We start from the raw sequence: 26,020 nt of genomic DNA on the forward strand, positions 1-26,020 counted from the left end.
TGAATAAATCCCACCTGAATGGCATATGCAATTTCTAAATTTCCAAACAATAAAGCAATATTATATATAGCACTAACGAGAAGATTTACGCTCTTGAGCGGTATATTCAGCTGAGGTAAACCAAACAAACTATTTATATTACATATTGCAACACCTACATCACCTCACTTCTCAGTAAATTTTTTATTCGTGGCCAGTATTTGATTTTAATACTATGTACATTATGTGTTATATTATTATATGTAGGAGGTATCGCTTACGGTTGGCAAACACATTGTTCAAAGTTAAACTTGTGCGTCGGTATAAGACCCCGAGGGGCATGAGACCCTGAGGCCAATGAGACCCCGAGGGGCATGACAAAGCAGCGCTAACTGGGAATGAGAACACAACCTGCACGCGGTTATTGGCTGCGGTTCTGCTCTTTGCTGACGCCCATAAACGTCCCCCACAAAGAAAATAACAAGAAAATACAGGCAGAGGGCAGGGTCTCTACAGATACAGTCACCGCCACACACTTCCAGTGGGTCATAAGGGATGATAGGAGAGGGGTCATTTTTGTATTAATCTATACATTGTTTTTTAGTAAAATACTGCATATTATATCTTTTAAGTCAATTGTATCAGCACTTCAACATTCAAGTATCCTTTTTTGTGTATCTTACCTCTTAAGGTGGAATCGCAGGTACTTGAGCACGGTGGGCCCAGGCAGGAAGGTGCAGCTCATGCAAGTGAGAAGCTGCCAGTAGCGGAGGTGTGCTGCAGTGTACGGGGCAGGCGTGTAGCTGGTCTGCTTCACTAGCTGGCAGTAGACCTCGTCGCGGAGGGGCCGCAGGTCCAGGCAGGTCTGCAGCACACCCTGGATGATGGGAACCGGCTCCCATGCCGACTCTAGCTGCTGCAGGCAATTGAAGAGCTTCACGGCCTCCTCACGCACCGAGCCGTAGCCTTTTCCGCTGTGGTCTGGAGAGAGGAAGAGCAGACTTTTTAATTCTTTAGGATATCTGTATGATGTTAACATTTTGTTGTGTAAACATCATTGAGTTGCAGCATACATTTAAGTTATAATACAATAATATATTACATATATTGTTCTGTCTTTCATTTTTGTTTTGTGGTGCCGCTGTTTGCACTTGTATTAATGAATTAACAGCCAAGCCAATTAAGGTCCTGCATTGCATTGTGCTAAATGCTGCCTCTCAGCAATTCAAACAGAACAGAGATTGCACTTACTTCCAATTAGCAATAAAGCCTTTGAATGGACAGTTGCTGAAAATGGTTGCTAACTGGATATGTACATACAGGCTTGAGTGGTAAGTTTCTGTTAGATAGCATAAATAACTGTTAATATAGTCAAGATTACAACAGCTTTAACAAAGACTCAGCCAACAGCACTGAGATCTGAACCAACAGGTTTTATAATCTAGTTTCAAAGGATTATTAAATATTATAAAAATATATATGTTTACCATTATTATCATTTTCACCTGCAACTTCAGACATTGTTGCTATGATAATGTATGACGTGTACATGTTAACTACTTACATGTGTGCTCCAGGCTGCCGTATGGGAAGGGCAGCAGAGGAGCATACAGGGGGCCCTGGGTGTACTTCAGGATGGGATTGTGCTGGTATATGTGCTCCACTGCCTCAGGGTTGAACTTATTCTCCTAAAGCACACAAGTGGAAAAAAATGTGACAATAACATCGATAGACACAGTAAAGAACAAACTTTCATATGCCTTCAATATGCCTGTAGCCAACCTGGAAGCAAGTGGGTGATTGAGTATGTGTGTTTGTCTGTCAGGGGTGACTGGGGTCGATTTGACCAGGGTCACAATTCAGCTCTGGCAACTTTCAAAGCAGCAGGAAGGTCAAGTGATGACCCAGCAAACCACACTAGCATAACTGACACGTTACATTTTATCTGCTGGTGTCAGTGAGTTTAGTGTGTGTGTGTCTTTTGCTGCCTATGTGGATAGATGCCTTTTAGCGGTACAGATGGCTTTCATGCTACTGCCCTCTAGCACCTGTTGCTCATTAGTAACGTTGCCACTGCTCTGGCTCTCTCCTGCCTCTGCAACCCCCTCAAACCAGCCATCCTTTCTCTCTGGCTACAAGACAAGCCTGCTTCCCCTCCTTCTCAGTGGGGCAAAGTTGACACATTCTTCTAAAGTGTTTGGTGCACACAGGCTTGTCTGTTTGCAATCTGGGAATGAGATGCTGCTCTGTGAATCAGGATACAGCAGAGCATCCCAGATAAAATTCATACACTGCACATACATGGTTAGGCCCACAGACTGTCGCTTATTCACTTTGGTATTCCCCTGACATGCTTATTCTCTTTCTTGGCAAAAGCTAGATGAGAGGATTGCTACCACTCTCAATTCTGCACGTAGATATAAAGCTACAGCAGCTGGCTAACTTCGCTAGCACAAAGTAACGGGGAAACAGCTAGCCTGGCTGTATCCAAAGGTACCAAAGTCTGCCTACCGGCACCTCTAAAGCTCACTGATTAAAAACCTAAACTTAAAATGACAATTAGCCATTTTAGGTAGGTAAGATATTACATGTTAAGTAGTGAGCTGCTGCTAGGCCAATTTAGTTACATTTGGACGGAGCTAGCCAGGATAGTTGTTTCCCCCCGTTTCCATTCTTTATGCCAAGCAAATTTAGCCAGCTGTAGCTTCATACTTTGCATGCAGACATGTGCGTAGTATCAACCTTCTCATGTAACTCTCGGCATTAAAGTGAATATGTCTCAAGTTTTCCTTTAAAAAGGAGAATTCTCGTTAATTACAACTTGGTACTTGTTATCACAGTTTTGCCCATCATTTCTAACAGTTATAAAAACACTGTTATTGTTACTGTTAAAACACAAGTTATTGTTAAGATCTGGTGATACAGATTCAAGATTCAATACTTTATTGCCATACAGCAACATTGCTGAAGTTACAGCAAGGTCAGAGGAGGCAAGACACAAGCGGTCAGATGATAAAAACACCAGGAGTTTAGCTAAATGATCTAAACCGCTTTATTTGGAGGTAAAACCAAAACTGAGGTGGACCTGAAATGTTGCTCGGTACACAGGAAAACCGTGTGTTAGCACAACTACATCCTAGTAGGTCAGAGTTGAGCCAGAAAGTCTGTGTCTTAACCGTGACGGGAAAAAAACTGGTTAGTCAAAGTAATACATTCACAGTTTGTTTGTCTTTAAAATGTGTGGCAGATTTAAGATTTAAAAGCAGTTCACCCATCTAAATCGGTTCTTCTCTCGAGGTTTCTCTCTTTGACACATGGCCTCTGGCTGTAGGTCCAAGGCTAACACTGCAATCCCTGCTCTCCCTGGTGTCTGTGGCTGGAACATGAATCTATGCTTTAAAGATAAGCGAGCAGTCCTGTTCACACAAAGCCTCCTCTGTTCATTCTCTCTTTGATTTTTGCAGCAGCAGTCCTAACCTTACACTCGAGAGGTAAAATACCTCGCCTATTTGAGAAAGTGTGCCTGTGTGTAAAGGTGAGGGAGAAAGAAAGACTAAGGAGGGGAAAGCAAAACAATGAATGAGGATAACTTTAAAAGCAGGCACCCTCTGCTCCTCCAAAAAATAATCTTGGCCCCTTCTGGCGAAGCAGACAGGGGCAGACGGAGGCAAGCAGATTAAACACTTTCTTTGAGATTAGAGACATGACGGAGACAGGAGGCCAGGCAAAAGACTGCTTATCTGGCCCTGCTGCTTCACGCCGAGCCCTCCTCCACCTCCTTTGCCAAAACTGCCCCTCTCTCCGCCCTAGGGGCAGACTGATGCAAGACGAGTCATCTGTCTGCTCAATGAGATTCCAGCATGCTATGTTCTCTAGCAACCCCTGGTCTAAAAATATGGCTATGCATTATAAATGCACTACACTCTCCTTCCACGTAAGAAGGTAAAGCAAAAAAGTATCCTTTCAAATCCCACTAATCCAAATTTTCTGAGCACACAATAACTGGAAATATCTTTGTCTTGAAATTTTCTGCTTCAGGTCTGTTATGTCCTGTCCCGGTGTGGTGGAAGGAGATGAGCTCATTCAAAAGAGAGAAGCAAGCAGAGGAAACTTTGGACTCCCGAACCCAATGAGGCTGTGTGGTTTCCATGGTAACAGAGCAGGGGGGAGCAACAGCAACTGTGTGTATATGTTTTTGTGTGTGTTACGTGGCCCACCTCAATGTCTCGAATAAGTAGCTGTGTTGGTGTTTCCACTGGTGCTTTGGTATCAATGATTTTCTGGATGGCACATGCCCAGTGCACAGCCTCGTTGAAGTGCTTGGTGTACAGCCTGTAGCAGTGCTTCCGTCCATATACTGTGATGCTCCAGTGGCCTGAAAGAAACGCACAATATAAAAACAGATCATGTTTAATGACATTATGGCATTGAAATTCAAACTGCACCTCATTTGAAAGGGCATTTTAAGTAAATGGGGACAAGAACAGTGAAATGTTCTCTGCATGGGACACCTCGCATATCTGGCGTGACTCCCTCTCCCTGACTTCCTCTCTTGGTTTCATTGAGGATCAAAGGTCAGCCTGAGAGGAACCTCAGACCACACCAAAACCAAACATCAGTTATTCTATACACGTTAGAACACAAGTGTTAAACCCCTCAGTGAGTCTCTTTGGACAACCTGCAATAAAAGTGAAAAAAGTTCTGCTTCCTCCTTGTGCAGAGGAAGTATTAGACATACCCCAGGCAGCCTGGCCTGATCTGCAGCCCCACGGCTGTTATCTGCCTTTCCTGCTACGTGACTTGGCACCACATCCTTCTTTGTTTAGGTTCTTGGTAAAGTCCAAACCCAAAATTAAGAGATTTTACAACTGAGATTATGACATGGTGGTTTGCCACTGCCTACATTGAACCTGTGTTGTGCCCTTACATTAACGCTGCTGTAAAGTGTCAATGATGACAAAGATGGATCCCTTAAAGGGAACTAATATGTCATGGTGACAACCAGAAAATACACAGAGGAACTCAATTTATAATGCAACTTTCTCAGTGGCTTATGAGGAACATAAAGTTATTCAGTAGTGAAACAGCCAATAGAGCTTGACAAAGCCACTGTTGAAAGTGCACTTCTGTCCAGAAAAGTCCCCTGGCATAAGAGTTAGTAAGAACTATGTTTGGGTTTATACAATGGTTTGGACATTTTAAGTGGTTTGCTGAAGTCAGCAGGACATAATCCCCTCCATTGATGGACAGGCAGACAAACGAAGACGACATGGATGACATGTTTGAGTACTACAGAGACTTTAAAAAGGACAAGTCATCCCCTGTGTCTCTTCCCACACAGCAAAGACTTCCTCTGTATGTCTTTAATTTCTTTCATCCCAGAAGGGAAGGGAGATGCCCCTGTTGATTACTCAGATGTGAGGTTTCCAGACCAACCTTGAGCCACATTTTGGATCAAACAGAGCTGGGGCTTCCCAAACTTACTCAGAATTACGGAACTCAAGGGAAGGGAAAGGGGACCACAAGACGTCACTTTCATATTAAAAAACCCCTGAACAGCTTACTCAAAATGTCTATGATCACTACACCGCATAGTTAATTAACACAGGTATTATACTGGACTCTAAAGAGATTACGGGCAAGTATACATGAGCGTGGGTCAGCTATGCATCAGCATGTCTGTGTGCCCCTCACCCGTTTCCTTGTATGTCTGCTTGTCTGGCCAGATGACAGAGCAGAGGTTGGTGAGGACCAGCGTGCCCAGTCTGCGGGCTCCTTTCTCTGGTCCGGTGTAGTAGTCAAGGGAATCCTGGCTCAGCATGAACCAGTACCGACGCTGCTTGATCCAGTTTCCTCGCACCTCCCGCAACAGCCACCCTTTAAATAACACACACACACGTGTCATATGACAAGTCAACTTTAACATAAAATAACACAGTGGCTCTTACATGCCAGGAGAACGGCCATGATTATTTGATTAATTGATTTGTTGAATAACAGAAAATTAATAACTTTTTTTGATAATGGATTCATGGTGTAAGTAATTTATAAAGCCAAAATGTCAAACATTAGATGGCTCCAAAGTTATCAAATGTGAGAGCATGTTGCTTTTTCTTGTCCTATTGTATAATACAGTAGTATAGTATAGTTCTGGGGTCTCATTTATAAAACTGTGCGTAGGATCCTTACTATAAGTGTACGTACGCCCAAAAGCCCAAATTGGCTACGCCGAAAAAAAGTCAGATTTATAAAACCGTGTGTACGCACACCTGTAAGCAATGTTCCCTTTTTAAATCACAGATTGACTACAAGTGTACGTACATGGATCAACCTCTTATCCCGCCCTGTACACGCCCATTTTTAACCATAAATAGTCAATGCAAAGCACCTCGTGAATGCTGATCAGTATGTTAATGACCCTGGCAGTTGTTCTTCGTTACACCGAAACATGCCGAATCATGACGACTGGCAGAGAAAACAAACAAACAAACAAAAAAAAAAACTCTCAGACTCTCGGGAATTGCTGCCAATTGAATTAGAATTTCGGCCTGTTGTCGCACAGTGTAGGGAAACCGGATCTATAGACTACCTTTATTAATAAAATCTTCCAAAACAGCAGGCATTACGGCACTCGGGGACAGCTTCGATATACCAGACGTATATAATACGATTTAACAGAACTATATATTATATCCAAACAAGCCTTAGTGATGAAGTTGAAGATTATATATAATATTTATTTTAAAAAAACACTTAGCTGTCTGACATTTCCCTCTGAAAACAGCCGGTTTCACCCAGAGGGGCGAGGACCTGTATTTGGACCGGGATGGCACGGTTCCGGCGCGTTGCCCTCTCTACTGGACCCAATTCAGTACATAGATCCAAGAGCGCAGCTATATTACTATTACAGCTATATTAGGGAATTTAAATTGGCATATGAGCCAGTCATCGTCATGGTCCCTAAAGTCTCTTTTTCTCCTGATTCTTCCATTGCTGTCCTCCTGCAGGGCCAGCAGTGCCATCATGCAGCATTACGCACTGGTTCACTGCAGTATTTATATGTTTAGCCTACAACAATTTGTGATTGTTAACACCTTGCTAAAATCACAGCATCAACTAGTGGTATCCCCCACCCCGAGATACAGTTTGAAGACGAAAGAAAGTGTAATAGGCAAACACACTTTTCTTCATGCAGGTTTTGTCACTAACGGTATTGAAGTTCGGACCGATAACGAGGACATAGAGTGTAACGATTGCGCGAGAGCTTAACGGCTGTATTTCCAGACTTTGACATTTGATGATATATTCACAGTTTTAAAGACAGATATTTAGTTATTTACACTGTGTTCTGCCATTTTCTAATGCTAGGGTATTTGATGATATCCTGTATTCCATGCAGTTGGGCCATCTCCTCCTCCTGCGCTCCGTATCGGACAATGTGACGGTGGACAGCGCCGATTAAATATTAAGAATACATTTCTATTTAAGATTTGAGTTGAAGGTGTTTATGGAACAATTATCACTCAATTATCACTCAGTACAATCTTCATGATATGGTGTGAAGAAGTGTGCGTGAGGCATTAATACTTAAACATATTAAGAGTAGCCTAATCGTTATTCCCACATGTACTTTCTGCAGTCTGACTTCAGTTCACCACCTCACCATCTGCGTCGCCAATTCCTATTTTGTCTCCAAAATGTAGGTCAGAGTTTGTCAAGTTTGTTTTTTATAAATCACAACCTTTGCGTGGGAAGTGGCGTACGCACATTTTCAGTCCCGTTTTGTGCGTACGCCACGTTTATAAAATGAGACCCCTGGACTGTTATTTGGATAAAACAAGACATTTGTAGATGAACATTTTTCACTGTTTTCTCATGTTTGATAGACAAAACAATTGAGAAAATAACTGTTAACTTACTTTTTCCAATACATTACTTTGAGTTACCATTACATTACCCTTATTTCAATTAACATAATAAAGGCAACATTTTGAATGTTTAACCTGCTTAGAGTCTTGGGGTAATTTTGCCAGCATCAAGTAAATTGTCAATTAAAATGCTTTTTAATTTCACTTAACCCATACTTTTTGGCATGACTTTTACCATGCTATCAGACACACAACAGGACAAGCATTTCCCTTGACAGGTCTGGGTGGTAGATGGGCAAGTCCTGGAGTTACTAAACCAGTGCTGCTGCACCATGTCTTCCCTAAGAATAATCCCCAAGGCATGTAATTGTCCATAACTTGTGTTGCAGTCTGTATGAGACTTCCTTGTTGGGGTAAATACTAGGGGATAAAAATACAGCCACCTAATGGCATAGGCATTAAAGCCTGCATGCAGCCAACATAATTACCACTTTAGAGGTCGACAGGGTGAGAAAAGGAGAGAAAGAGAGAGAAAGAGAGAGTAAGGCAGACATGCCTTTAGCCAGCTCATAGGCATGCTCATTGGTCTTGCCAGGCCTGGCTCTACTATGCAAGACTGTTGCGTTCCCAAAGTCCTGAGGGTTTGGAAAGACTGCAGCAGCCCAGATCCACTGTTCCATGGCAGTTAACTTCTTCTCCCCCGTCAGCTATGTGTGCAAATTGTTCCTAATAAATATTTAATCTCACAGTAGATAAATAAACTAGCTTGGCAGAGCTCTGTCCAGATGCCGCCCAGAGAAAAACAGACAGAGGAGGTTTGAAGAGTCCTGGTAGGGGGTCATAGTTCATCCAGAGGGCTGATGGAGAGGCTGGCAGAGGGCTGTAGCAGGCCACCTGGACTGCTACTAGGCAGGGTGGGACTATCTGCGGGGGCAGGGCACTGCAGTATACTGGCAGTGTGCCACTTGTGGGGTGGCTGTGCATGTGTGTTCATATGGCTTGTACACGCATATTTTAGTGTTTTTTTTTTGTTTTTTTTTAAAAAGGAACAATCCTTCAGCTTCCTACCCTGTAAAATTGGCAATGACGCCACGCCAGCATCGCTGCTTCCTCTGTGGTTAGCAAGCTGTATGCCACCTGTCAGACTGCGCTCATTTTGCCTGCTTCTTTCTTCCCTCTGCTCTCACTTACTTCCACTTTACTTTCATCTCCCCCAATTCTATTCTTTCCCAGTTTTCGTCTTTGCCTCAAAGTGGTTTTCCCAGGCAATACAAAGCCTCCACTGCCTCACTGCTACTCCAAAATAAAAATAAATAGAGAGAGGGGTGGGGGGTGGGGCAGGGGGAGGGGGGGGGCAAAGGCTCAGCCTCTCAGGCTAGGTTTCCTGTTTAAGAATGCTTCTATATGATGTAAGTGGAAAGTTTGAACCCAGCATAAACTCACCCAATATAGCCTAAAGCAAAACCCTGGAGGCACTTAACACCACATCAGAGGGGCACAGCATCAAAACCCGATAAATAAAAACCATGAGGTAAGTCGGGCTGAGCTTGCTGACAGACTGGATGTGCGACTGGAGAGGCAGACTGGAGAGAAGTGCATGCCTGCTACCTTGACGCCTCGGTCACAGACATGGGACGTCCCGCAGATGCTGCTCTTTTGGGAACTTTAAACAGTGTGATGAGGAAAGGCAAAAAAGGAGAGAGACAGGAAGAGGAGCACAGTCCCCTGTATACCCCTCCCATGGTCTCCCATCTGGATACCATCTCTTTGGCCTGCTAATGTCTCCCCTGGGGGCCACGGCTCGCCCTTAATTTGTTTCATTTGTGACCTCTGATCCCCAATGCCCTACCTCCTCAAACACAGATTGTGCAAACAATCTCTCTCTGTGCATTTCCATCTCTTTACTGGAAACCTCCCGTGACTGAGTACTAAATGTTTGTTCCATGAATGTTTAAATTAAGTGAGACACCTCACTTCAAAGTTCAATTCTAAAAATGTGTGTCATGCACAAAGCCGGATCAAACAGAGCATGAGAAGCTCTGCGTAATGTGAGGAGCAGTTCATTTTAACTGTAAATCAACAAAGGTATGTCAATAAACCACCGTCTTAACATCTCTTATCTGTCACCACTCCATGGCTTTTATAATTCATCCTCCCATCATCAGTCTATATCTGCAATGTTTGTGGCCTATTTTAGATTCCCTGCTAAAAAATTAAACATATCCTTGTGCAACACACGCATAAATGAGAGGGATTATCTAACGCCCTGAGGTGTTGTGGTGGTTGTTGTTATAGTGTGGTTGGTCGGAGTATGGTGGCGTGGTGCAAAAGCTAAAATCCCAAGCGACAGTGTAATCAATGGCCCAAGGAAAGTAGCTGTCCTGTTTTGGAGGGAAACCCTTCTCCTCTAACAGTGAGACAGGGACAGAGAGGGGACAGCATTAAGGGAGGGGCACTAGCCAAGGGTGCATAGTAACTGCTGTCAAAATTAGGCAATCAGACTGCCGCCATTCCAAACAGGACGTAACTTATCCAAGTGCTGGCATTTTACTGCTGCCTTTCAGTAGCAGGCCAAGAAGAAAAACGAAGAAAGAAATCAAACAGAAATATCCTATGAGATCATTCCTAAAAAGCATCAGACACCAAAGACGGCGCTCCTGATGCCAGCAGCTATCCTTACATGAGGACACAGGGAGCGGGGGGGGGGGGGGGGGGGGGTAGTAGGAGCAGTAGGAGCAGGTGCCACATGTGGTCAGAGAGGGGTTAGCTCTGGGGCGACAGTGCAGCATGGAGCGGTGACAGTACTAGTAAAGACATAATTAGGGTAATAAAAATATTACTATATTTAATGAGATGAACAGCATCAACCTAGCCCTGCAAGGACCTCATCTATTAACTGAGGGACAAAGTAGCAGTATTAAATGTCAAGTCTGTAAAATGGCAAAAAATGACAATTTTCAAGAGCCCAAGGTGATGCCTTCAAATGGTTCACTAGTCCAAAGATAATCAATACATTAACATAAAACAAAAAAACAGCAGAAAACTGGAACCATTGACTGTTTAGCAACTAGATGACACCATGCTCACCACGCCATCGCAGGTTTATGCATTCAGGCAAAGGAAGACCAGACTAATGATGTTGTTATGTGCCTTTGTTTGTGTGTCTTTGTTGTGCAAGTCAGACTCACCCTTGACCAGCACTTCAGGCTCTTCCTCCAGGCCCATCTTACTCTTCTCGATGACCAGGCTCTTCATCTCTTCATTCACCTCTGAGACAGTGTGCCTGTGTAGAGGAGCAGAAGGAGAATGTAAATAACTGCTTCTCTCTCAACTCAAGTCTTCCCCTGACTACTCCCTCCCATTGGATAGCTAATTGGCCCAGAGACACACAGCTGCCCCACCATGTGACACTGTGCCAACTAGAAGCCTCTCTGATACTCTTAGGTGGGGGTCACATAGGGGGGACTGGAAGAAGTGCCACGAATATCTGTCCTCCTGCGTTCTTCCCAGTTTCCCTCCCTAGCAGCACGCAAACACACACACACACTGATACATACCACGCCACTGTGGACAGCTCGTCTCTCTTTTATCACTTTGGCTGCCGCGCCGAGCGACTGAAAATAAACGTGACAGAGCGACGCCGGCCTGACTCCCAGCCAGCCAGCTCATGCCGGTCAGAGGAAGGCAGTAGGTTCAAGAGGTCACAGCCTTGGATAGTTAAAACCAAAAACATCATCAAAAACATCTGTAAATCTGCTGAGCCGCTGTTCTTACTTTTCTCTTTAATGCCATACGAACACATCTGCAGCTGCCTCCACATATGATGATGCTTCAACAATTTGGTCCAGCAATGTTGTGGACAAATTCACACTTTATCTCAGGCCAAGGCCCATTTCCACTCCATTAGATTGTTTAGAGATTTAATCTCTCCTCGTTTATTGTTCTAATTACTCGTTTATTTTCTCTATTTCCTGGGTCTAACTAGCATGTGAAGTACAAGTGACAAACCCCTCCTTCCTTCTTGTTCTCCTCCTTCCGGGATCATTGCTCAGGAAATTAATCAAGCCCTCCCTCCCAGGGATTTTTGGCCTCCTGTTACCTACTCCTTGGCCAGCTGATTTACATCCTTATTGATCTGATAATTTCAGACGTTTCCTCCTCACGGAAGGCAGCAATAATCAATGAGTCCAAATATAGCCTTATCTGCTTTGATCCAGCTTACATAACTGCAGAAGCCATTTCCTTTCTGTGTGCGGTGACCTGATGCTATCTATACCATGCTTTATCATGTTGACCTCTGAGATATTATTCTCTGATAGTGCCTATTATGCATAAATGCATAAAATTATTAAATGTATTTGCAGTTGTAGAGCCTAACCGACTGGCATCAGTCTCTAATTCAAGCTAATGGTCAGACAGTGAAACTATATTGTGGGCCAGTTTTTCTGTAAGTGAATGTGAACTGGCTCAGGGCATCACCAGAGAGCAGAAGTGAGAAAAAGAGTCAAGAGGATCCTGTCACATTATACTCAGTCAGGTTGTAACTAAGCCGGCTCGCCTGCTACAGCAGCAGCTTCTGAAAGTCATTGCCTCCACAGACTCCACTTACAGGCAATAAAATAAACACAGAACGTCTCTTATTTGAGGTTGTTAATAACCCCTGCTACATAACTGAGACAGGCATGCAGACAGGCAGAGGTAGTCTATATCTAGCCCAAATGAGAGAGGATTTAGATCTATAGAAAAACTATGCCTCGACTGGAGAACATAGCCTGCTGTGCAAGTGTTTATGTTCCTTGGATAATTGCTATTGTCTGTGATAGGCTTGCATCCAAAATGTCAAGCGCAATACAAAATAATCCTTACACTTAGTTTCTAAATCTCAATATCACAACTACTAATTCTGAAACAACTGGTATAACCTGCTTCAGGATTTGAACCAGCAGTCTTTTAGAAATTAAAGATGTGACTTTCAATTTTACAGTTCTGTAATGTGGTATACACATGGTCGTACATCTTGGAATATTCTTGGAGTAAAGAATAAAACTTGGCTCTAATGTGTGCAGATTCTAAGAAGGGTGGGCATTTTGCCATTTACTGCCAGAACAGACAGAAATCTCTTTTTCTGCCCCAAACTGGTCTGCCCCCCTTTAACCTGAAATATTTTATAAGTCAACTTCAGTGCTTCTTTTAGGCCACGAAGAGAAGGAGGAGGGGTTAAAACTCAGGTTTTGACCTTTAGCTGCACAAACTATCCTGACCTTCAGTTTAAATGCAGCTTTAGCAGAGTCAGTTTGATCACTGTGTCCAAAAACCCAGCTTAATGTTGATGTGGGGCCTTTGGATCTCCACAGCTGTCCAGCAGCCCTAAAACACCCCACCTCAACTCAACCCCCGCCAGCCCCCCATGCTACCGCCCCCACATTCCCAGAAGCCCCAGCAAAGGCCGTGATGGTGGGGCCTTTAGCGGGCAACTTCCTGTGGAGTGCAGGAAACAATTTGACATGGGGATTAGACAGCACAGAGAATGGAGCGAATGCACATAGACAGACAGCGCATCTCTCTCTCTCTCTCTCTGCTACTGCAGAGGCAGAGCATCATTTGAATATCACACTACTTAACTGTTAAAGCTTGAAATGTGTTGGAAATTTTAAAAAAGCAAGGCCCTCCGATATTGTGTGAAATATGGCTGATGATGAGATGAGCTGTTCAATAGTCATCTAACCATCACTAATTGTGCCCTACTTTCTCAATTTCACACATACAATTTCACATCTCTTTTATACCTAACAATATAGAGTTCAGATGTGAGAGGGAGTGACTACAAGCAAGTATTTGACTAGTTGGATAAAAGGAAGAGAGAGACCAACTGTCGTATACAGTAGCCTTAGGTATTACTGGACTCATCAATTGGAAAGAGGACTTCCATTTTTCTCTTTTGCAAAGCCCAATCGCTTGGTATTGTCAAGCATAATTCATGTCGACACAATTTTACAAACTATTAAGTGATATTAATCTGCAAAAATGACGGATGGAAATTTACTGGGTTTTACGTGTGGTCACCAAATTCCATGTACTTGAAAGAGTGATAAGGTGCACGTTGTACCACCCTCAAAGGTGCGGCAAAACTAACAGCAGGAGAATTAGCATGATGTCAGTCAATTACAGCCTGTACACACCCACACAGTCCTGAGAAGAGCCACAATAGGTGGAAAGCACCTGTGTGGCTGTGAGGTTAGGTTGTAAGCTTTTTATCAGCAGATTTCTGACAGTACAAAGTGCTGCTTCGTTCCATTACAATCTAACATTAGCATACTGCTAACTATTAAGTAGCTGCACGCTAAAGCCAGATAGCTGTAATCCTGTCAGCTATTGCTGGTCATTTATCCCCAATTTCACAACACAAACAAAATACAAGTATGAACCTGAAAATGCTATATAATAGTTCCCCCTTAAAAATTGTCTAAAACTATTATTTGTTTATCAAAATAGTTCATTTTCTGTTGATCGACAAATCATTCGGCTCTAGTTTCGGCAAATTTAAAAGTCTGTCAAGTCTGAATAACGGGAGGTTTTCCTGTTGTTCCTATTCTACCGCCATTGCGTGAATGCAGCATTGGCTAAGCTACATATTGACTCAAATCAACATATTCATAACAACATATGGACTGTTCCAACTGCACATACTGAAATAAGGTCATCACAACTGATGAGCATATTGGTCCTTTCATGGTGACAATGATGGTGACACACTTAAATCCACCAAGTATAGTAGAGCAGGACAACGAGTTGATTCGTTTGAGAGTGTCTGTCTGGTGGTGGCTGCTGGAGCGACGAGTAATTGATTTCAGTCCAGGGTCTAATCAAAACGCCGAGAAGCTAATTAAAGTCAGAAAAGTAGTGTCCTTGCTCTCGGGCTTGAATGACCGCAGTGGAAACAGTGGAGACATGTCCCAGCATACAGAGCGGGTCCTTGTGACAACAAGAACATGCACAGTTGGAAAAATGCCCCTTGTGTGGATGTGTCACAGATTCACTTGGAGAATTATAAGTGATGGATGAAATGTCTGGATGGGTCCAAAAAGGCATTCAAACAAATGACCTCAAGCCAGCTGCCTTTTTTCCGTGAGGTTTAGGCTCACAAAACTGTACACAAATGACAGCCACACATCAAGTTACAGTTTTACATCTGCAAAAGCACCAGAATAAACACTATCGGAGACGTCCTTCATTAAAATACAGTGGGTCATACTGTAGCAGAAAATTATCAGTTTCTCTTTGTGGGAAATCCATTCCTCTCTCAAGTCTCCATCCCCTCCCCCACATTGCTTGGGCTTGCTGCATGGGCCTCTGGCTGAAGCTGGGCTGGTGGGAAAATGGGAATGTGGTGATTAAGACTGGGCCTATATGACCTCCCAGCTAAAAATACGCTGTTTACTCAAGACCATTGCCAAGAAACTCCGGACTAGGCAGAGGGGAGAGGAAAAAAGTCATGTTTTGAGAAAGGAGTGAGGGGGAGGGGTTGGGGGGGTGACAGGAAGTCTGAGTTTGTGACTGAAAAGAGAGTGTTGATCAGCAAGAAATTTTATGATTGGGAGTAAGTGACATCTTAGTTTGAATGAAGTTACCCTGATGTTGAGACTCGTGAATTAAAACGTTCTATATTTGCTGACGTTGTAAACAGGGCTAGTTTGTGATGGTTGACCCACTTCTAAGCTTTTTCACGCAAACAACCACATGTTTCATGCATACACACATGTATAAATTCACACGCATGAAACCCATTCTGAAACATTAGTCTCTTTCAGCCATTGCAGCAAACACCAAGAAATATCTGTCAAAAGTCTTCAAAGCAGAAAGGGGGCTAATGAGAAAGCAGACAGAAAAAAGGGTGAGAAAGAGAGATGGAGAAGTCCTCAAGTGTTCCCTTTCTTCTGGCATAGTTTGTCCCAGCTATGAGAAGGAACGTGAGAGTCAGGAAAGTGAGGATGAAAAATTTGTGATGATTTAAGACAGATTTGAGTGTGGGCACAGCAGGAGGGAGCAGGGTGCATGGCACTTTGTGCTGACTGAGAGACAGACAGGGGAGACCGGCGCTGTCTGCCTGCAGAGATATGTCCATCACCCACACCCTCAGTAAGCCGCCTGAGAGGTCAGTGCAAACACACAACGAATCGGTTACAGCACTCCTGACATAGGCCAAAGTAATATTATCATTTGAAAACTTCCCAGCCTCTCCAGATTGGTCTCCGCAGTTACACATTAGTCAACTAAAAGAGCTTTTCTGTCCCGAGTTAAAACATAATAATCCACTGTGTTGTGGTACGTTTGATATACAGAAAAATACTTGGCACATCTACAATGTGAGACAGGTGCATAGGAGGAGGAAAAGTAGGTCAAAGAAAACCTCCCGCACACTGTCTTATTTGCAAAAAATATAAAGTATTAATTATAGGCAACGTTTTGGTACTGGACCATCTTCAGGCATACAACATTGAATTGTGGTCATTTTTCAAAGTTTCTGGGTTCACAAATCACAGAATGCATAGCTGCAGAACCACGTTGGGTTAATTATCACAGTGATGTCCAGTGTCTTGAAACCAATGCAGTCCAATGTCAGTTATCTCAAAAAATATTTAAAAAAATGATTAGTACAAAACCATCTAAAACTTTCCACCTTGTTACTGAAAATGTACACTAGCTTTTTCTGTGTCACATTTTTTGAGTGATAGCAAGATGTTTTGAGCATATTTTGTGTGTAATTTTTACTATATGAGAAAAACATAGTACTGATAATGACTAAAGTTGACTGTGCATGTGCCCTGCAGCTACTGGCTCAAAATGTACAACACACAGAAATTATGGTATTTTCCAAATTGAGAGTGACTATGAATGTGCATACAATGTTAGCATACTGTATACAAAATACATTGGTAATACTCCATTATAACCACACATTCTGGGAGAAAACCTTACGCATTGTAAGGCGACCTTGGGTGTTCTGAAAGGTGCCCTAAATTTACTATTATGATTAACCCTGAAATGGCCTACACTCAGATGTGTGTACCCACCACTCTGTTTTAACAGAGGCTGGCCTATCTCCATTCCTAACCACATCAGGCCAGCAGCATAATGAATTATCTGAGCATTACCATATTGACCTCAGTCTAGTAGGACAAACATAACTCCCTCCAATTCATCACCATCACATCTGTGCCGTCATTTAAACTAATAGTTTAGATTAATGTCTCCTTCTGGACAGTTCCATTCAATAGCTCAATAAAAGTTTAAAAAAAGTAAAAGCTGCCCTGCCTGTTACATTAGACTGAAGATAAAAGGATATGGCACCATCTGCTACATCACAATGCCCTCACTTATCAGAGCCTGGTTTGGCTATCCCTCTATACATTTGAACATCTGGGCGTGTCCAGTCATTGGCCAGGTAATGACCAAGCAGTACACTCTCTAATCTCTGCACTCAGTGTGATGATTACAGCCAGGCTTTTATCACACTCCCTTCAAAACCAGTAGTTAATTATGCCATGTGGCCTGGGGCCACCTCCACTACAATCTAGAAGTGTGACACACACCTTTCTGAGCCACACACACACACACCTTTCTGAGCCACACACACACACACCTTTCTGAGCCACACACACACACACCTTTCTGAGCCACACACACACACACCTTTCTGAGCCACACACACACACACCTTTCTGAGCCACACACACACACCACACACACCTTTCTGAGCCACACACACACACTCCACACACACCTTTCTGAGCCACACACACACTCCACACACACCTTTCTGAGCCACACACACACCACACACACCTTTCTGAGCCACACACACACTCCACACACACCTTTCTGAGCCACACACACACACTCCACACACACCTTTCTGAGCCACACACACACACCTTTCTGAGCCACACACACACACACCTTTCTGAGCCACACACACACACACACACACACACACACACACACACACACAATCACCTCTGAGCCACACCTCTTCTGGGAGTGCTGTTGAGGTAGGACTGAGTCACCCAGCCTCCCTCCTTACTTCGTGCCTTACTTCTTTCCCTCAAGCCTCAAGAAACAGCATGTCCTGTATGACTACAACAAAATGTTACAGCTTCAGCTCCGCTACCCACTTCCTGATGCAGCTCTCTTCTTGTTGAGAATTGTTGCAGACCCTCGTCTATACACATTTGTGGTGTATGATAGTCCGACAAGTCGAGCTTTGCGAGTCATTGCCTATGAGTCGGCAGATGTACAGTAGAGATTGTGGGTGAGGGAAGAGGGGCGGGGGGGATGATAAGGGCATGATGCCAGAGACAGAGTGGAGCAGAGCCTGGCTACATCACTGTCTGAGATCACAGCCCTGCACTAATAGTCTGGATCCAGCCCTCCATGAATCACTCCTTTTCATTGGCACTAGCATTCACTTGTCAACCCCATGACCATTTGAATTCAATTATTTGTAAGACGCATAGTGATTCCTTGTAATGGGCAGTTTTAGCATACAGCCTTTCAACGTGATTGGATTTGTTGATCTGGAATCTGGAGTTAACCTGTGATTGGTCACAATCATCTATAGGTTGAAGATTGCTATTATTGGCCAATGCAGCCTCAAATAAAAGCAAAGCCAACGTTTAGGAGGAGAGCCCCACGAGAACACAGATGAAGTGAAAATCAAGTGATTGGATAACCCCCCAGCAGCAAGAGGAAGTATAAGAGTAAAATAAGGAACTATTACTTCCTAAAATTCAGGTTTAAAAAAATCTGTTTCCATCTCTCCTTACCCATTTGTTCCATTGGCTGTGCGAGTTGGTTGAGAAACAGTCACTTCAGCTGGGCTCTGTCAACAGACGAGAGAGAATAGGGTAAATAGATGATAATGCAACAAATAGTAATCCGTCCTTTGAACTAGCCAACAGATTGGAGTGATCCCTCAATAGTTTGTGTTCAGTGGCCATGTTACAGTAGAGCATGCAGCCATTCCTGGCAGTCTCAGCACATAGCTGCTCTGTTCCTGTAATGCTTGGCTTTCACTTGCAAGGGGTGAGCTGGTGGGGAGAAATATGGCATGCAAAACGGGCACATTTAATAGAGGAGCTGGGAACATTGGAATAATTTGTGTAATAGCTGCGTGCACCCCAACCAGCTAACCCCAAAAGGCATTTATTCAGATCAGTCATTTCTCTGAGAAGGTTGTTAATAAAAATAAAAAAATAACCCTAGTCTTTGAGATTGCACTTACAACAGGAACTGTTCATCTTGTTTATCCACATGTTTATAGTGTCACAAGTTGGCTGTTAGCTTGATAAAAACAAGTGGAAAAGACAAAGAGCCTCTGGACAGGGATTGCATAAAATCAGCACTTTGTGTAGTAAAATGTAAATGGCGTACTAATGTTGATTATCTAATGAACACAACCCAAAATCTTACCTTACACAAATTACTAGCTAAATGTTGGAAAAATTTTCTCGACTGTAATCCAGCTGCTCATATCAAATCGCATTCCCTCTTTCTTGGACATAAGTTTTGTATGGAAACTGGAGTTAATGCTTCTACTGACTACAAATGGGGCTGCCACTGGCAGACACGTAAAATCAAATTTCATGGGTGGAACAATGAACTTTTCATTCCAGAACTTCCCTGTTAGGCAGGCGATGGGAGAGGATGTTTCCTTTCACGGCACTCAGGCCCCTGGATTCCCAACTTGACCTTGGAAAACCCCATCAGACATCAGAGCTTGCCTGTGTGCAATTTGGACCGATTCCCTGGTGTGCAGGGCAGCACTGTGTGTCCCCGTGGCCTGACTTGTTGTCTCTGTGAGCCACTGCCTTGAGCCAGCTCCTGTGGCTGCCCCGGCCCAGCTCGGGGGTGTTGGCCTACCTGAAACTCTATCCAGGTCAGCTCTGGGCCCCTCACAGTTCATACACCACACTTTACTACTGGGCAAACCAGCCTAAGTATAGCACTAGCCCTGCAAAAAAAGGTCTACAGCTCTTTTTGGGTGGCTCGAAAATAACAAAGAAAACATGAACTGTAAATGTATAGGCTAGTATGGAGACGGTGTTAAATTTATAAGGTAGATGGACTGAATGAGGGAAATATGAGGGTTTGGATAATAAGATTTGATTAATGTTTAACTCTGTATGTACTGTAAATGTCAAAGCAGACAGGCAAGAATAACTGGACACTGTCAGAAAGTGACTTGTGAATGGAAGAGTGTGTATGGTATCTCCCTACCGCTGTCTGTTAAAGCATACATGATTTAACCAAGACAACAGCCCCAGAGGAGAAAATTCAGACAGACAGCCATGACTGAAAACGACAAATCCATACTAATCACTTCAACGACTGCAAAGCTGTAATTCCATGATATAAACTAATCAGATTATCAATAAACTAATGGTTCAGGTCGATCCAAGTTAGAATATTTTGAGTCATCCTCTACAAAGCGTGACAATTTACAGAAAAATAGCTTTCCAATAGAGTTAATGGGCTGTGGGATGAGGAACAAGGATAGCGTGCGATGCAGAGCCCTGGCAAAAGCTCTCCCTTTGGACGGGCAGGGGATGAATCACTGCAGACGAAAGCAGAGCATTGAGGGAAAGAGGGAAAGATGCCGTTATGTGTTCGTTCCATGGCTGACTTCCGCTCTTGCTCACCCCCCAGTTCTCTCTCTCTCTCTCTCTCTCTCTCTCTCTCTCTCTCTCTCTCTCTCTCTCTCTCTCTCTCTCTCTCTCTCTCTCTCTCTCTCTCTCTCTCTCTCTCTCTCTCTCTCTCTCTCTCTCTCTCTCTCTCTCTCTCTCTCTCTCTCTCTCTCTCTCTCTCTCTCTCTCTCTCTCTCTCGTAACCGGGAGGAAATGCTTGGGCTCAGCCAGTGTCGGCCTGAAGACCAGATGTGTGGCCTGGAGGTGGTGAGGCAGAGACGCAACGGAAACCAAATATAAACCAGCGTACCAGTAGTGACGGTTAATGGGACCCGCTCTCAGCAAAGCCGGACTGTGCCCATTTGTTCTAAGTAACAGGATGCACTGCGGTACTCCGGCCCACACTTACAACAGTGCAGGCCTAAACACCACTTGTGGTGGTGGTTTATTGGTAAACGTGACTTCACATTGCATAAAAACTGAATAAAGTTTCAGTGGAAACATGGAAAGAAGAAAGAATGACAGATGTCCTGTCCTAAAATTAGTGCCTTGCTGTCCCAACACTAGAGGCATTCAGCTCAGTGTAACTGTTTGGGCAGCTGTTGGAGAGCAGTTTCTTTGAATGAGGACTGTAAACATGCAGGGGAAGGGTTCTGACATGGCCCTGTGCTCTTAAGGGCAAACGTCAGCACTGACTGATGATTCCAACCACAGTGAGAATAAGTCCTGGCAAAGAACAGAGTGTCATCTATGGCTTTGGTGCTTTGGATGCTACACATCATGGCATCCTCTAGAAGCATGTTGGAAAACAACACAACAGGTCGTGGTGAAGGTTTTAGATGTGTTGAGCCAGGAAGACTTCCCCACACCTGTGGGTTACTGTGGTCACCCCTGGCACGAGCTGGACAGAGGCCTACTAAATTGAGTATTTTAGTGTCACAAAGCCGAGAGAGAGAGAGAGAGAGAGAGAGAGAGAGAGAGAGAGAGAGAGAGAGAGAGAGAGAGACACATTGTAGACCATCTTCAACCCTGCACCCCACCCCTTCCGTTGACACCACAGAAAGCCAAACAGTATCAGTTAGATCTGTATATTATGAGGGGAATGGCTGTGGGCTAGTAACAAATTGCATTGCTTAAGAGAGGGTCAGCTGATGATATTGGCTTAGAGTGTTTCAGCTGGGGTTTTAATTATTGGCCCAGTGTGAACTATTGACACAGTTACAATACCCAGCATGAACCAGTGACACAGATCAAGAGGAAACCGGATTAGTGGAGGTGCATTGATTACCTTTAAGCATCAGGGAATCAATAACTTTAGAACACCTGGGTGGATTTATAACAAAAAAGGCATGTTTAGTCCAAAAGAGCAGTTTGCTTAGGTAAAACACTGTCAATTACATCAGTCAATCAAGTGGTTCCTCCTATTGGATAATCTGATAAACTGAACAGACCCCATTATAGATTAATAAAACGTTAGGTTACGTGTATGTTCATCACAGGAAATATATCATTCAGATTAATACAGGGAGACTATTATTTTTATGACTTTTTAAGTCAATTTATACGAATATTTATTAGCAAGAAATTAATAAAACCAAGACCTTAATCAGTAGGGGTGTGCAAAGAATCACGATTCAAGCTCTACCGATTCAAAATCAATTCATAGAATTCCAAAAATCTATTCATTTTTTTTTTTTTTATTGTAGGTCTACTGCAATCACATGGGGAAAGTAGTCTAACTACATTTACATACTTTTTTTTTTTTTTAAATCGAGAATCGTTTTTGAATCAAAAATCGATATTTAATTGAATCGTGACATTTTCTGAATCGTGCATCCCTACTAACCAGTGATGTAACATCACTGTAGGGGAAACAAACGCTCTAAAGACAGAGAAGCATTATGAGCTTCACATGAGTCAGTTTTGCACTGCCATGTACACCTAAAATTATGGCAAAGGGAAACTTTTGTTGAGTTTTTCTTGTGTAAAAATTACACCAGTTTCTTCAAATTTGAACTGGCCTCAGGAATAACCATTAAAATGCAGCAGTATCCTATGTGACTTATCTTCTAGTGAGACGAAAGGTAGGCCATAATGCAATCCCTCAATCAAGGTCATCATTATATAGAGCCACGTTCTTCTTAAACAACACATCAACAATTCAATAAACCAGCGTTGCATCCAAGCCACCCAGAGGAGCACAATTCTGCAGATGGAGCATGGGTTACATTTTAATGTGGGATCCGGGAAAGTTACAGGAAAAGGAGACCTCTGCGTCTCACTTTAAAAGGCCATCAGGCACCTCCATTGGGACATGTTAATGATCTCATATTGATCGTGAATATGGAGTACAGTTGGGTTACTTAGACAGCCAATGCCAAGGCAGATGGTGCATTATGACCAAGACTGGGATGTTTGCCAATGAAAGAGTACTATACACCAACACCTCTCTTGATGCCCCTGAGCAACAGATGTTGCTCTTATCTGGCGGTTGCTGGTACTGTTGGACTTCTGTTCAGGCACTGTGTAACACTTATCTGTTACCAATGTTTTCATGCAAATCACTGGGGTGTTGCACTGGTTGGTTGCAAGCAGACAAAAGGACCAGTAAATAGATAAGCAGGATAGGCGGCTCCAGGTGGTATTACTTTCATCTCCAAGACCACGCTGTTAGTGTTAAGCCATGTCTCAGCAGCACAGAATACCTAGGCCTAAGATACCATATAACACATAATGCAAATTAAGCTTGGAAAGGCAAAACAATGTATGTATGAGAATGTATGACAACATACTGCTTAAAAAGAGTGAGTCTGATGTGAAAAGCGCACAGTTCCAATAAATATTTAAGGGTGGATATTTATAAGAGACTGTACATAAAGAGCTGTGCGTTGGGTCATACAGATAGAGCCTACCTCAATTCAAACAATGCCCCCTCACAAGTGGGTGGACAATGCTGAACTCTCTGTGCCTGATCAGATGACTAACATTACAGAGAAGACAAGGCAGCAGTCTTATTTGCAATTGAGCAGAAGAAGGCCAAACACACAGGATCACTTCAACACACTGGGTTTACAGCGTGTGAGCGTGTGTGCGTGTGTGTGTGCGCGTTTGAGATTGCTCAATGTTGCCCAAGCCTAAAACCATGCAAACCTAAACGTCAAGCTGGCCAGCTGCAGCACATTCTCTATCTTGCATCTGTGATTGCACTGAACAAGTTGTTAATTCCCACAGACAATAAAAGAATTCCCACAGACAACAAAGTTAACAGCCAACATATGAACAGTGTAGCTTGCAACTTTAACATATGGGCAATCTTAGGAGCACAGGTTGCCTTTCCTATTATATCTTTAGGTTCCAATCCATATTTAGTTTTCAAAAGTAATAATTTTCATGTCAAAAACTTAACCATATCTGTTTGCACCAAACTGAAATTATGCTCCTGAAGCTGAGCCTGTTTTATGAAATGTTCATGGTATACTGTACAAGAAGACGTACAGGACGGTTTTTACAGCCACTACTGAAACTTAATTTAAATGTAGCCTATATTGGCCTATTCAATAAAAGTATTCTATGAACTGTTTATGTGTATGCACAGGAGTTGTAGTCTAGTGCAGGTGGAGAGTTTTTACCCGTCCATTGGGAGTCAAGTCCTCCTTGTTGCGCAATTCAAAAGACGCTTCCTCCTCTTTCTCCCCATAGTCCCGTCCGAGCAAACTAAAGCCCTGCCTGCAGCACAGAAACCAGCAAACTCCTTGCAAAGGCATTCAAATGAGGTTAAGTGTGTCGTCTTCTGCTATCCAGGTCGGTGAATTCAACATTCACGGTCTCGGCCGCAAGTAACTCCAAGAGCTGCGTGAGAGCATACAGGACACCCTCTCCATAGATATCCAGCGAGGAGGATGAAGGGTAGCATAAACTTACTCTCTCCTTTCTGTCAAAGAAAATGTCTAGTAGGCTAACTGTACATGTCAGCAGTCATACTCCAGCAAAGCCAACAGAGAACTGGGTTAAAGAAAAATCCTTCCTTCTACTCCCTCGCACAGGACACCTTGCTGTCCCTGTTTGAACAACTTGAAACGATCAAAGTACAACAAAACCAAATGTAGTTTCCAAAACTGGCACTGTAGGTTAAAAATCAAGTTGAATGCGCTTGACAAGCGCGACACTGTTTTTTGTCAGCGTTTTAAAAGCACATTTGGTGAGTAACGTAAAACTCGCACCTCTGTAAACGACCGACTGTCTGACTGACTTCTGAGTTTGAACAAAAGCGTGCTGCAGCTGGGAGAGGATAGTGTGGGCGGGGCGGTCACGCCCACCGATCTCAGGGATAAATTGTGATTGGCTGAAAACACAGACACTCCTCGGAATGACACGCCTGCAACTCACGCCCCTCCATACTGGCAAAGCGTGACATGTCCTTTGGTATAGACGGTAGCAAAGTTCTAAACCGTCTCTGATAGTTATTAAATACTCCAGAACACCATGATGTCCCGGCAATACTCATTTAACGACTGTCTGTACTCATTAGTAAGGGTATTTTTTTTTTTTTTAAATCACTGCTGTAGTAGGCCTAGGCCTATACATACTCGGAATTAACAATGAGTGTAAACAGACTTAAATTATGCTTGGTCATTAAAATCTTCTGCCTTGTCCTCTGAGTGTTATTATGATATAACAATATTACATTTGACCTACAGTTACAGATAGGGAAATTGGACATCTGAATAGCCTACAATCCATTCAGAAATCTTATAAAATTATAGACTCTAAAAAACGCAAAATCTGTTTACTTCACTGCACTTTATGATGGAGGAAGTATTCAGATAATATTACACCTCTTTACAAGTTAAAGTCCTGCATTCAAAATTCAATTTCAGTATTATTAAATATGAAGTATTATCAAAAGTAAAAGTACTTAGTATTTTATTACTGCATTAAAAGTTAAGCAGTAGCTGGTTAGGCTGATTTACTTGTTGGGGTGTTTATTATGTAAAAATGTATCATATTTTTAAATATTCACATCATATTTGTATGGATCCTCACTGTCAGTGTAGACTGTAGACTTTTAAAGTGTTACAGCTTACTATGCTATATGCTTACTACCTTGAAAGCAATTTTCATTAGTAGTGAGTGAACATTACACCATGGCTGACTTCACAAAAACTGAGGGGAGATCAGTTTTGATAGTGTCATGATATAACTAAATGCCCCCAGTATTTGGATACAGCTCATGAACTCTCTTTATTTATTCATTTATTTTGCATATCTTATATATCTTTCTTGTACTTTACTCTCTTTCTTTTGCTTTTCTTGCGTGTGCGCGCACACACACACACACACACACACACACACACACACACACACACACACACACACACACACACACACACACACACACACACACACACACACCTCCCCCATTTTCCTCTTCCACTTTGCTGAACAGTCTACAAAGATACAGCAGTAGGAGGTAGGAGGACTGGTGCTAAA

General features: G+C 43.0%; 1 protein-coding gene across 3 annotated transcripts in view; it reads right to left on the reverse strand.

Annotated features, from left to right (window-relative positions):
• plekhh3 (pleckstrin homology, MyTH4 and FERM domain containing H3) overlaps positions 1-24,780 on the reverse strand; it is a 32,523-nt gene extending 7,743 nt beyond the window's left edge. For 2 of the 3 annotated variants that reach the window (XM_028599858.1, XM_028599857.1), the window contains exons 1-7: positions 24,160-24,780; positions 18,671-18,726; positions 11,036-11,130; positions 5,674-5,856; positions 4,197-4,354; positions 1,544-1,667; positions 663-960 (exon numbers count right to left, since the gene is read on the reverse strand). In XM_028599858.1, coding sequence (XP_028455659.1) covers positions 663-960; positions 1,544-1,667; positions 4,197-4,354; positions 5,674-5,856; positions 11,036-11,130; positions 18,671-18,726; positions 24,160-24,294 — 1,049 coding nt within the window. In that variant the 5' untranslated portion in view covers positions 24,295-24,780. Of the gene's footprint in view, positions 1-662; positions 961-1,543; positions 1,668-4,196; positions 4,355-5,673; positions 5,857-11,035; positions 11,131-18,670; positions 18,727-21,818; positions 21,839-24,159 lie in introns of those variants that run through there. The other variant, XM_028599859.1, reaches the window with a different exon arrangement.
• Between the last annotated feature and the right edge of the window lie 1,240 nt (positions 24,781-26,020).

The sequence above is a fragment of the Perca flavescens genome, chromosome 15, assembly GCF_004354835.1.
Source record: "Perca flavescens isolate YP-PL-M2 chromosome 15, PFLA_1.0, whole genome shotgun sequence".
Taxonomy (NCBI): domain Eukaryota; kingdom Metazoa; phylum Chordata; class Actinopteri; order Perciformes; family Percidae; genus Perca; species Perca flavescens.